Here is a 13,285-nt window from a genome sequence, read left to right as displayed (position 1 = left end):
TTACAATTTCAAATAGACTACAAATATCCAAACTCAGTATTAACCTACTTTGGAAAAGGAATTCCCAAGAAGGGGCAGAGGTTTACTCTTTAACAGATAATAATATAAGAAGATGACAGTGTTAATACCTGTGAATTATTGAGGGGGTTGAACTTGTACTGCCTTATGACTCTTTAATAGAGTCTGACTTTTGGATGATGAAACAGGACATGCATCCAGTGGGATGTTCTGGATAGAGTCGGTGTACTTTCCTTGACCCATTGAACATTTTAAGATCTCACCACGTGTAGATACCAGATACTTTTATATGTGTTGACATGAACCAGATGGTGTCCACTGGCAAGACCCTCTTTTATTAGTCAGGACACCTGTTTTAGACCGTGGCAGTAATGGTCAGCCCTCATGGCAAGACTGAGCAGCGTTCGAGTGTGGATTGTCTTATTAATTTTAAAGCAGAGTCACTGAAGCAGTGTACGTTCCCTCCGGGGAGGGCTCTGCACTCTGTGCTTCAGTGATAATGACAGGGCCAGTCAAACCCATTTAATGAAAAGCACCAATGACTTCCTCATCCATCACATAACAGACAGCATAACCAGCTCAGAGCTGATGGCTATGAGTCAAATGTGAAAATACATCAAGGGTCACAGAACATAGTTTTTGTCAGGATGTTACACCGTTGCAGATGTTCTGTTTGAAATGAACAGGTCCCCAGTTTATATTAAGTGGCCTTATTACTTGTGAACTAACATGGTTACTAGACTTGGTATGTAATTACAGTGTAAATACACATTGGTACATAATAGTAATTATTACAGCTATAATATTTGTGTAACTACACATAACAACCCACGTAAAGGTGTAGGTAAGTACTAGGGATGCACCGATACCAAGCTCATGTACTTGTACTCGTACTCGTAAAAATACCCCGATACCAAAGACCGATACCTCACGCGACGTAACTGACAGAACTTTCCAGTGCACACAGAGACACCAGATGCAATGTCAGCCTCAGCAGTGTGGAAATATTTTCAAAATCAATGATGACGACCCACGCATGGCAATCTGCACGATTATTTCTGCATTAATATGGAGAGTAGGGCTGCACATTTTCGAGTTTTTCATTAACCGGTAATACTCGGTTAACCATAGTGTTCGTGCTGCAACATACAGAGTTAATTTTTAAAACCTTTAATAACTGGTTGGACCCCATTTGAAACGAATTAATTTATAGAAATAAAACGCAGTGATAAGTAGGCTACAGAGCAGTTAAAGTAGGCACATTTCCATCACCCTTCAAACTGAAATTGCCAATTGAAAATAGCCTACGCACAGAAACAAGTCCATTTCACAAAAACTCTGTGTCCGCAAATAAACATTTATGATCATCATCATTATTGTAACATTTTATTAGGCTGCATATGTAGAAGACGCCTTTATCCAAAAAAGGAACAAAGCACAAATAAACACAATATTTTGACGCATATCCAGTGTGTGTGCTTCGTGTGGAGCGTGCACTGATGGCTGCGAGACGTTTGCAGTTTCATTGCAGTTCTTTCAGTGGAAACAACTTAAAATACTCTTTCATTTCTGGTCATACAGAAAATAATAATACATTATTGACAAATACATTTATTTGCGTAAACTCACAATAACAAGAAAACGTTGTGCTTTAACAGCAGGCGCGCTTCATGATCTCCGTGAACTGAAGCGCGAGAACTGAAACAGCCGCATTCCAATTTGTTCGTTTTAAATTGGACATTTAAAGCTTTAGTCTGAGTAGACTAAAGCTTTAAATGTCCAATTTAAAACGAACAAATTCGAATCGAAAGCCAATATCTTCTGACTATGTAATTATGTAGCCTAGCTAATTATGTATTTCTCTCTAAAGGTGGATCTGGGGATGGAGATTTGTTTTTAGCAGAAACTGATTTAGAAAACAATAGTTTATTAACAAACAATTAATGTTTTGGTATTTTATATTATTTTATTATCAGACACATTTATTATATCTTATAAATCATCTATAAATCTCCTTTCTGTAGGCTGTGGTTACGGCTCTACTCATTCATTACTGTGGGGAAAATATCATTTCCAGGTTCTAATTTGGCCTCAGAAAACCAGTAAAATCTTTTTTTTTTTTTTTTTCCACATTCATTTGCCAAATATTTTAAATGTTTAAATGGGCAAAAAAAAAAAAAATCAAACAAATATCTGAAAATTCGTCGATATGTATAGCCTATATATAGCCTATATATTTTTGTGCAGCATTTGACGTAGTCCTACAGTTCAAATGAACATTTTGGTGTTCAACTTTGTGTTTTACAAAATAACCATTCATTTTTCGTTTTGCAATTAGGCCTACGGATTAAATAAGGGGAAACGAATGAACACTGACCGTTTGGACATAATACGAGGCAGAGTTATTTATTTATGTTTTAAATCATAAAAGATTAAGGAATAGCCTACTAGACAAAACCTCAAAGAAATGCCAAAATCAAGACCTCGGAGCAGAAATGAGGGAGAAACACACAGAAACTCTGTGTCTTTGCCATGTGCGTTGGATATTTACGCTTTTGCAAAAGCGTTATATATGGCGCTTTGGGATGAGAATGCATTGGGATGACACAGCACGTCTCCTCACATAAATAATAATAGGCTAATGTCTAGTGCGGTGGTTGTGATATAGACCGTTGCCATTATTTTTGGAATGACTTATCGCGAAAGAAAAAAAATGCTTTAGTCGCAAAACATCTTTAATAGAAACGCTGTCATTTCACAATATTTCTTTTATCGACATTCAGAAAAAAAAACGCAAAAGTTTTGTGCAAATGTATTGACGCCACAATTTTAAACGGTTAATCGGTTAACCGGTTTTAACCATGGACACCCCTAATCGAGAGGAGGTACAAAAGCCAGTACATATAATACAAGTAACTTGATAAAACATCTGAAATTTAAACACAAAAGTGAGCACGGTGAATTTGCCACTAGCAGTAGCACTCTGCAACAAACTTTTTTCCAAAAAAACCAAACCAAATCACATGAGGGTGATAAGATAAGATAAGTGATAAGATTTTCTTTTTTAGTTGGACTATCCCTTTAAGACTACTAGGCAAGGCAAGGCAAGTTGGTAATTCAAAGTGCTTTAATTAGAATTCATTAAAATAATCAAAAGAAATAAGAATCATTTAAACGGTTTATAATAAAAAGGAAATAAAATACAGTGCAAATAGTCAGGCGAACAGTGACACAGTGCTCATTCATTAGATGCACTAGGACTAGGACTAGCATGCACTAGGATGCACTATTCATTAGGAGCACATCTGCGGGCCCCCCTTTTTAACGATCTGAAACGCAAGTATCAAGCGGGAAGCGCAAGTAACTTTGTGGGCGGGTCTTGGGCGCTGTTGCTATTTAACCGGTGGGATAAATGACTCTTGCGCTGGACCCAAATCTAAAAGAGGTTGATCTGAAGTAGCTTCATTATTCATAGGTGTGGTTTGGGGCGTAACGGGAAACAAACCAATAAGAGCGTCAGATCACATTCCCTTCAAGAGCATGATGAACGAGGTGCGCTTGTTCCATGGCGCAATACTATTATAACGGCGCAATTACCAGGCGCACTTCACAAGCCGAAGAGATCGATGTTCAGTCGGTGTACAAAGTCATTTGCACTGGGTGCAAGATAGGGCCCCTGGTGCCTTCTGGAAGCTCCTCAACAGCAAATCCAACCGTTGACTTTATCAATGGATTGGCACAAGGAGTCAATGGGCTATTTTGTAAAGCAATAGGGCTAAGTAGAGCTGTGTGTCATCTGAATAGCTGTGGTAACCAATCTGGTTCCTACTCATTATCTCATTGGGAGCATACAGGTTGAATAGAAGTGGCGCAATAATAGAGCCTTGAGGGACTCCGCAAGTCATGGATGTCGACTCAGACAAAGGCTCAATCCCAATTCACCACTTGCCCCTACCCCTTGGCCCTTCCCCTACATTTCGCACGTTCACGTCTAGGGGAGTCCCGATTCTTGTTGAGATCGAGGGGTAGGGTGAAGGGGTAGGGGTACATAGCCCTCGAAACAGAGATTTTTCAGAGGCACACTCCAAACGGAGGGCTGCGAGAAAGTTCACGGAATGCATCGCAAATCACCAGTGAGATGGCTTCGCAAATGGTTAAACATTTAAATTTAGCGCAAGATGATTCCACCACTCACTTTATTTACTTTTATAATAACATTATAGTCATTTAAATTAAGAAATGGTATAATAAATTAATTTTCCGATCTGAAAAGACATACATTTCAAGGAAGGGATGTTATAATCATCATGTTTATTCAAAGTTAAGACCAGCTGTGCTGATTGTCAGTCGTTGTCATGGAGAAATCCTGTACAAACTCTGTAACGGCAGAGCCATCTCTGATGACTGATGATGTATCGGGTTCATGACGGGTTGTTCCATTTCGTAGGGGAATATTTCAACTCCTTGGCCCTTGTAACTCTGTTAGGGCCAAGGTGTACACTCGAAAACAAGGGGTAGGGGCAAGGGGTGAATTGGGATTCAGCATTATGGTCTCCTATATTCACATAATAACCTCTCCCTTCTAAGTATGACCTGAACCATTTTAGGACTATCCCAGAAAGCCAGACCCAGTTTTCCAGCCTTAAAGAAGTATGTTGTGTTTGACAGTGTCAAATGCAGCACTGATAAATTGCCCGTATAAATATTTAAGCGAATATTGTTTATTATCTTAATGAGCGCTGTCTCAGCGCTCTGATGTGGTCAGAAACCAGATTGAAAATTGTTAAAGTATCCATTCGACCTTAAGAATATGATCAACTGATTGATGACAACTGTTTCAATGATCTTGCCTATGAAAGAAAGGAAGATTTGAGATCTGTCTATAGTTGGTTATTATGGTCTTATCCAGATTGCTCTTTTTCAGGAGTTTGCAGTTTTCAGGGAAAGTGAAGTGAGGCATTTACCACTTCTAGGAGATCAGCTTCTAAACAGGTAAACAAACTTTTGAAAGTGTATCAATCACGCAGGTTGATGTTTTAAGGTGCTGTATGGTTTCTTCAAAAAGTTTGTCATCAATTCCTTCGAAATCAGACATAGTGGGTCCCATCTTGCACCTAGTGCAATTGAGTTTGTACAACGACGCATGAATTATTCCTATTTTGTCTGTAAATTATCGAATGAACTTGTGCCCCTGGGGATGGTTCAGCGAAAAGAGGATGTTCTTTTTTTAAAGTATCACCTTATTCAGATGCTATTTTAAGAGCGAAAAATTTCCCCCCCAGAAAGTCCCTGCTGGTGAGGTAGTACTTTTTCAGAGGTCAGGAATTTTCAGGGTGGGACTTTGTGCGCTGAACATGCTGGTTGGTTCTTACTAGGGCTGTAGTCAAGACCACCTTTGTCGAGTCCAAGACAAGTCCAAGACCAGGAGTCGGACTAGTCGAGTCCAAGTCAAGACCGAGTCCAAAGAGGTTCGATGTGCAAATGGTAAGCTTTATTCACGATGCACTGCTCGATTGTGCAAGTGAATATTCCGTCATGTCCCGACTCCTGAACGCGAGTGTGTATTATCGCAGCAGCGCTTTTGAGAGAAGAGAAGACGCAGCACCGCCGAACACTCACGATGTTTGTGAAATTGCGTCTGGCAGATAGTTATTAAAAGAATGATTTGATTTTATAATCTGTGTGGATTACGATTGTGGGAATATCCCGCATTATAAATGGGAGACCTGCGGGAATGATTAGAATTGTGCGCAACACAACAAGTAACGTTAGCTAGTAACTATAGTAACAGAGAAGATGCGCTCCGTTGTAGTGAGCACTTGGTTGGTTAATTTTGGCATTTTCTAAGTTAACGTTACCGTGATAGGCTTGCCTAATAAATGAACACACATTCAAAAATGTTGGACTCGGTCGAGACCAAAAGTCATATTTGGCAAGACCAGTGGCCAAGACCGAGACAAGTCCGAGTCCGAATACCAGCGAGTCCGAGACCATAGAAAAACGGTCTCGAGTCCTGAGTACTACAGCCCTCCCAGACAGCAAACTGACATTGAATCAACGTGGAAACGACGTCTCTCATGACATTGAAACAACGTTGATTTTGCTCATCGAATTAACGTTGAACCAACGTCAGACGCGGCATTCTTCAAAGCTAAATGAAAATCGAAAATTGGTTTGCTTTCATAACGTTGAAACAACGCGTTGATTTCAAGTTGATTTTCCGTTAGTTTTGAAAGAATGACGCGTCTGACGTTGGTTCAACGTTAATTCGATGAGCAAAACAATGTCAGATCAACATTGTTTCGATGTCATATTTCCACGTTGATTCAATGTCAGTTTGCTATCTGGGTTAGTTCTTACCACGCTATTCTTTCTGCCCGATGGCGTGTTCGTCCCATCCATCTCACGGTCAATGTCCGCTGATAACAAATGTCTACTTTTATATCCAGCATTACGAGCTTTCTGAATACGCTTTGGGTGCTCGTCTCTTTTCTGCCGTTTTGTTAATTACCTCGTTAGTAAACCAATCGCACACAAAAGCAGCAAAGCTTGAATCTCCTCCATACAAAACTTAAAAAAAATGCGCAGGCTAGGAAGAGCAGTCACACGCAGTTCAACGTCACTACATAATCTTCCCGTCCCGGACCGGTACTTTAGTATGCAGTGTAAACGCAGTAAGCAAGCGGTCTGGGGAAAAAAAGTTCCTCGGACAAACAGTTCCTGGTAATTGCGGTGGAAATGCGGCTTTAGATTGGCGTCGGCCGCAAGATCTGCCCACAAAGTTTATTGTGTTTTGCGTATGATACTTGCGTTTCAGATCGTTAAAATAGGGCCCAGAGAGGGCCAGTGAAAATCAACAGAGTCAGCACATATGCTTATTGTTAAAGATATAGCCCTCATGAACAGTACAGTAGTGTTTTCATTTAAGCATCTCTTTTTGACAGAAACAGATCTAGCTTCAATGACAGGAGAGTTCAATATATCAAAGAAAATACAGAAATTATAAGACAGTGCTAAATCCTTAACTATTGATGAAATATTTAGACCCTTACTGGTAGATAATTCTTGATAGATCTAGATTAAATAGAGCAGCTACAAAACCACCTCTCCTACATTTCTTGATCAAGATCGGTAGACATTATGGTATTGGTTTGTTAATCAGCCTATTGTGTCTAATGTATCAACTTCTGAAGATCCAAATTAAAGGTCATACTTTTCATGTTTTCTTCATTTTGTTTTTTATTTCAAGAATAAGTATAGCTATCCTTACCAACACTCTTTTGGCTGCTCTTTTTATTGTTATTAATGCGTGAACATGACCTTTTTTCAAACATTTTGTTCCTCAGAAGTAGGGATCACTCTCTGATTTTGTGTTGTGTCGTGGAGAGCACCAAGCCTTACAGAATCTCTTCCAACATTGTCTTGTCCCACACTCTGTACTTCTTCTGTCGGTCTCCAGCATGATAACAGATGACTTGAGCAGGACTCACATTTTCCACTAATGCAGCAGTCATAGACACCCACAACAATAATCACCAAGGCACTGAAGACAGCGATCAAGACATAAGCTGAAAACTGGGGGAAATAAATACATGTATTATAGGTTATCTCATATGATAATAAGATTGCTTCAAACACACATCAAGCAAGCATATTTGAGCTTCCATGTTTACCATATATGTACTGTACTATGTATAGTACTTACATTATCCAACCCCCGACCTTAGTTTGTATTGGTAACTAGGGGTGTAACGGTACATGTATTTGTATTGAACCCTTTCGGTTCGAGACTTCCGGTTCGGTACGCATACAAACCGAACGATTGCTTGGACCATTTTTCCTGCCGGCAAAATTCGTGCTGACACGGCCAACACAACGTTGCGCAACATAATGAAAGCGAAACGAAACTGCGATACTCGTTATGTGCCTCACGGATCGTTTATCAGTTCGGACCAGCAATATCTGTGCAGCGCGAGCCGATCTCGATCAAGCAACACTGTTAACACACCGCGCTAAGAGACCCGGTAAAGAAAACATTTGAATTCGCCACTGAGGTAATAACATCGCTGCGAGATCTAGTGAGATGCAGTCACATGGATCTCTATTAGATCAAACAGCGCTGTCATGGAAACCAGGAGAAACATTGTGCCGTGATTGAACTAGTAGTACTTTACGTCCACAGACCAGCAACATTCACCATGGATTTAATATAGTAACACTAACTGGAACCAGTTTGGCTGGAATGGTGAAATGCTTTCAAGTACTTCACACATCTATTTCCAGCACTTCAAAATTCAAATATTATATAAATAAATATGTATTTAAATGTTATTGTTAATGTGATGACCAAAACATTTTTTGTTCATCCTTCAAAGATGACCCCCATTTATAAACCTGAAAGTTTCAAGATCTACTGTAGGAAAACTCACTTATTTAAAAATATTTTTTCTTTAAACAAATAGGAAATTTCTCTGGCATTTCTTTCTTTTTGCTGTATCGAAAATGTACCGAACCGTGACTTTAAAACCGAGGTACGTACCGAACCGTGATTTTTGTGTACCGTTACACCCCTATTGGTAACACTTTAGAATATGGTTCCTTCGTTAATGAATAACTACACAAGAACCAATGAGTAACACAATATTAACAATCTAGTAACTAGGGGGGCGCTTCCGGCACCGAATGGAGTGAACGTGTTTTTTATAGCTCTCCACAAGTCTGTCGTATTGTCAGAGAAAATACCTTGTAGCCGCTTAAATATCACAAGTTATTAATTCTGAACATCCTGAGCAATGCCGACAAAGCAGAAGAAAACTGAAAAATCGAATACGGAGGAGCCAGGAGGTACAGATAAAGTTCGCGAGTCGTCGCCGGCTAAGGCTAATCTTCAAGCTAACGTTAGCGTTGAAGCAACAGTGCCGACGAACACAGACATAATGGAAGCAATAGCGAAATTGAGCAGCACCTTCGACATGAAGTTCGATGTCCTTTCATCTACGTTATCCGAGGTGAAAGTATCACTTGCTAGTATTTCCACTAGAGTAGCAACGACTGAAGAGGCAGCAAAAGTTCACGAGGCCCGCATCGAATCACTGGAGAAGTTATGTGCACACCTGGAGTCCGAATGTGAAAAGCTTAAGGAAAAGTCCTGTGACTTAGAATCAAGATCCCGACGACAAAACGTTAGAATTATCGGCATAAAGGAAGGCGCTGAAAATGGCAAACCTACTGAGTTTGTAACCAATCTTCTGGCTCAGGTGTTGGGTGAGGAGAACTTCGACCGACCCATTCAGATTGACAGGGCACACCGCTCGCCACAACCCATAAGAGAAGGCCGCTCTCGGGCATTCATTGTACGACTTCATCACTATCAAGTGAAAGAACGCATTCTGCGCCTGGCAAGATCGAAACCTCTGCAATTTGATGGAAAAGCGATGCATATCTTTCCAGATCTCGCCGCGGACATCTTGAAGCAGAGGCAGAAGTTTGACAACATACGAAAGAAATGCAGGCAGCATGAAGTGAGATGCGGATTTCGTTTCCCGTCCAAGTTCATCGTGACCGTGAGGGATAAAGAAACGAAAACTTTTGATTCACCCGAGTCGGCCGAAATATTTCTACGGGGCGCGGTGGAAAACTGGTGAAATTGCTACGTTGGACAACAGAGTCAGAAGAGACTTGTGCTTAAATAATTCCATTTGATATATTGAAAAAACTACAAGGTATTGTTTTTGTTGTATTTGCTAAGATGAGTGGTGGGTTATATTAACGGAAGAATGCCAGGTGGCATCGAGGGTGAGTTGACAGATGCAAATGTTATTTTCTTTGGGGTGGGCATCCATAATGTTCGTATGGGAATGGGATGCAGTGGGTGGGGGGTGGGATGGGAGGGTGTATCTGCTTTAATACACAAGGTTCGTAATGTTCAATTTCATGGGAAGGTTACATGTTTTAAATTGGAAGGTTTAATACAGTTTTTATTTAATGTGTTCAGGCAAAACACGTTTTATTTAATACACTGAGTAACGGAGTGAGAACTTGCAGTGATGGGACACTGAATTTATTAAGTTGGAATGTGCGTGGAATTAATAGTCCAGTTAAAAGAGGAAAGGTTTATGCGCATCTTAAGAAATTGGATGCGGAGATAGTTTTTCTTCAAGAAACGCACATCAAAAGTACAGCGAAGTTTAGCATTAAGGCTCCATGGATGTCTCAGGTCTACCAGTCAAATTTTTCTACTAAAACTAGAGGAGTAGCAATTATCATTAAGAAATCGGTCCCCTTTATACATAAGCAAACAATTAAGGATAGGAATGGCAGGTACTTAGTTGTGTGTGGGGAGATAAACTCATTATCCATCACTTTAGTGAATGTGTATGGTCCTAACTTTGATGACCCTTCATTTTTTGAAAATGTCTTTAAAATCATACCCGACTTTATGCATTCACGAGTTATCATAGCAGGCGATTACAATTGCGTGTTAAATGCTAGGTTAGACACGTATCCCCGCCGAACCGCAACTAGTAAATCATCTGGGGTACTAAGCAATTATATGCAAAAGTTAAATCTAATCGACTGCTGGAGAGCTTTGCATCCCACGGATCATGACTTTTCATTCTACTCCTCAGTCCATAAGGCATACTCAAGAATTGACTTTTTCCTGATAGATTCCAGACTGTTGCAATGCGTAGTTTCAACTCAATATCATAATAGATTATTATCAGATCATGCCCCTGTTTCTCTTAATTTAAGAATACAATTTAGTAAAGGAGATTATGCCTGGAAATTTGATAATGTGTTATTAAATGATGTCAAATTTTGTGAATATATTTCTAACAAGTTTACACTATTTTTAGAAAACAACAATAAAGGAGATGTATCTGACTCGGTCCTGTGGGAGGCAATGAAGGCAGTTATCAGAGGTGATATTATAGCATATCAAACTGCAAAAAATAGAGAGAATAGAGCCAAATTAAATAATATTGACAAACAAATAACAAATTTAGAGATGGAATACAGATCAACCAGTTGTGAGACTATACTCAAGAAAATAATTGCGCTGCGAAGCGAATATAACTCAATTCTCTCTAAGAATATTTCAAGACAACTTGTGTCTATTAGGCAAAGGCAGTTTGAAATAGGTGATAAACCCCAAAAACTGCTTGCACGCCAATTAAAGCATTCTCAGGCAACTCGTGCGATATACAAAATAAAGTCGGATAGTGGGAAAATAATCGTTGATCCTAAAGAAATTAATTGTTGCTTTGCTGATTTCTATAGAGAAGTCTATGAATCAAAATGTGAAAGAAGCTCGGAAGTAATAGAAGATTTTTTTTCTGGTTTGGACCGTCCCATTCTTAACACTGAAGCAAAACAATTTTTAGACAAAGAAATCACACTGGAAGAAATAAATGAAGTAATATCACAGTTACCCAATAATAAATCGGCCGGACCTGACGGCTTTAGTGCTGAATTCTTTAAAAAATTCAGGAATAATCTTATTCCTATAATCCAAAGATTGATTAGAGATGCAACAACACAATGTAAATTTCCACCAACAATGTACCGTGCGAGTATAGTATTAATTCCAAAACCAGGACGAGATAAACAGCAGATGGCTTCCTATCGACCGATTTCTCTTATTCCCATTGAATCTAAGATTATAAGCAAAATTCTTGCGAATAGGCTGAAAAAATACATTTGTTCAATAATTCATCAGGACCAAACAGGTTTTATGCCCAATAGGCATATATATTTTAATTTGAGACGACTGTTTAACATAATTTACAACAAAGAAAACGTAAAGACATGTGTAATTTCACTAGACGCTCAACGAGCCTTTGACCAGATAGAGTGGAAATATATGAATGCTGCACTAAAGAAATTTGGATTCGGTTCAGAATTTGTTAAATGGATTGAAATGATTTATGCGCATCCAGTAGCTTCAGTTATAACTAACCAAGACGTTTCAAATCCATTTCAGTTATCTCGTGGCACACGACAAGGATGCCCCCTATCTCCTTTTTTGTTTGCCATTTCAATGGAACCATTGGCAGCAAGTATCAGGCAACATCTTAACATAGCACCTATAACGATCAAGGGCAGACCCCAACATCTTTCGCTGTATGCAGATGATATTATATTGTACATTTCTAACCCTGAAATGTCTATTCCACCATTACTTGAGCTTATTGAAAAATTTAGCAGTTTTTCTGGATTCACGATAAATTGGGAAAAAAGTGAATTAATGCCAGTCTCTGACGATCTAGATAAAATTTTTTTAGCTAGTACTAAATTTAAAATTGCAAACAACTCATTTAAATATTTGGGTGTGTTGATCACTAAAAACCCCGAAATGTTATTAAAATTTAATTGGAAAAAGAAAATTGATCAGCTTAAAGAGAATATAATTTTTTGGAAGACACTCCCCATGTCCATGGTAGGCAGAATAAATGCTGTAAAAATGGTTGTACTTCCAAGATTTTTGTATGTGTTTCAATGTATTCCTTTCTTTATCCCCCTTCATCATTTTAAACAGCTAGAATCTATTATAACTAGCTTCATATGGGCCAACAAGACTGCGAGGATTAATAAGAAACATCTAAACAAACTTAAAGATCAAGGTGGATTTGGGCTTCCTAATTTTAAATATTACTATTGGGCAGCCAATTTATGTTCTTTAGCATGGTGGAGGAAATCTGGATTGGTGGAGTTAGGTGACAAGCCAGAATGGTTAGCAATTGAAGAAGCTTGTTGTAATAAGACTTCATTAACGGCTCTGCTCAATAGTCCCATTAAAATTGACGCCAAAAGTATCAACGGAAACATAGTTATCTCTAATATAATTAAGGTGTGGAAACAAATTAAGGTATATTTAAAAATTCCAGATATATATCTGGACACACCAATTTGTAATAATCATGCTTTTCCTCCAGGGTTACATGATAAGCTCTTTTTTCAATGGAAACACATGGGTATAGTAACAATTCTAGATCTTTATAGAGAAGGCACATTTAGCTCTTTTGAACAGTTAAAACAGAACTATGCTCTTGTTTCTGCACATTTCTTCCGTTATTTGCAAGTTAGAGACTTTGTTAGAAAGCACATTCCAAACTTTGAAGTTTTGAATTTGAATCCCACCTTAGAGAGAATCGTGAATGTACATCCTGGTTCGAATGGTAGTGTGTCTAACTTTTACAAATTACTGTTAGAAAATCTGGATAGCAACACAGAGAAAATAAAACATGACTGGGAGGAGGAAATTGGT

General features: G+C 38.8%; 1 protein-coding gene across 2 annotated transcripts in view; it reads right to left on the bottom strand.

The window, feature by feature from the left end:
- Positions 1–7,276: 7,276 nt before the first annotated feature.
- Positions 7,277–13,285, bottom strand: part of LOC120475722 (calcium homeostasis modulator protein 5-like) — a 55,816-nt gene continuing 49,807 nt past the window's right edge. The window contains exon 2 of one of the 2 annotated variants that reach the window (XM_089134753.1): positions 7,277–7,593. In XM_089134753.1, the coding sequence (XP_088990879.1) occupies positions 7,345–7,593 (249 nt within the window). In that variant the 3' untranslated portion in view covers positions 7,277–7,344. The remainder of the gene's footprint in view (positions 7,594–13,285) is intronic. The other variant, XR_016169645.1, reaches the window with a different exon arrangement.

Source organism: Pimephales promelas, chromosome 9 (genome assembly GCF_988280905.1).
Source record: "Pimephales promelas chromosome 9, fPimPro1.hap1.1, whole genome shotgun sequence".
Taxonomy (NCBI): Eukaryota; Metazoa; Chordata; class Actinopteri; order Cypriniformes; family Leuciscidae; genus Pimephales; species Pimephales promelas.
The sequence above is the reverse complement of the archived record's forward strand: the minus strand, read 5'-3'. Positions and strand labels throughout refer to the sequence as shown.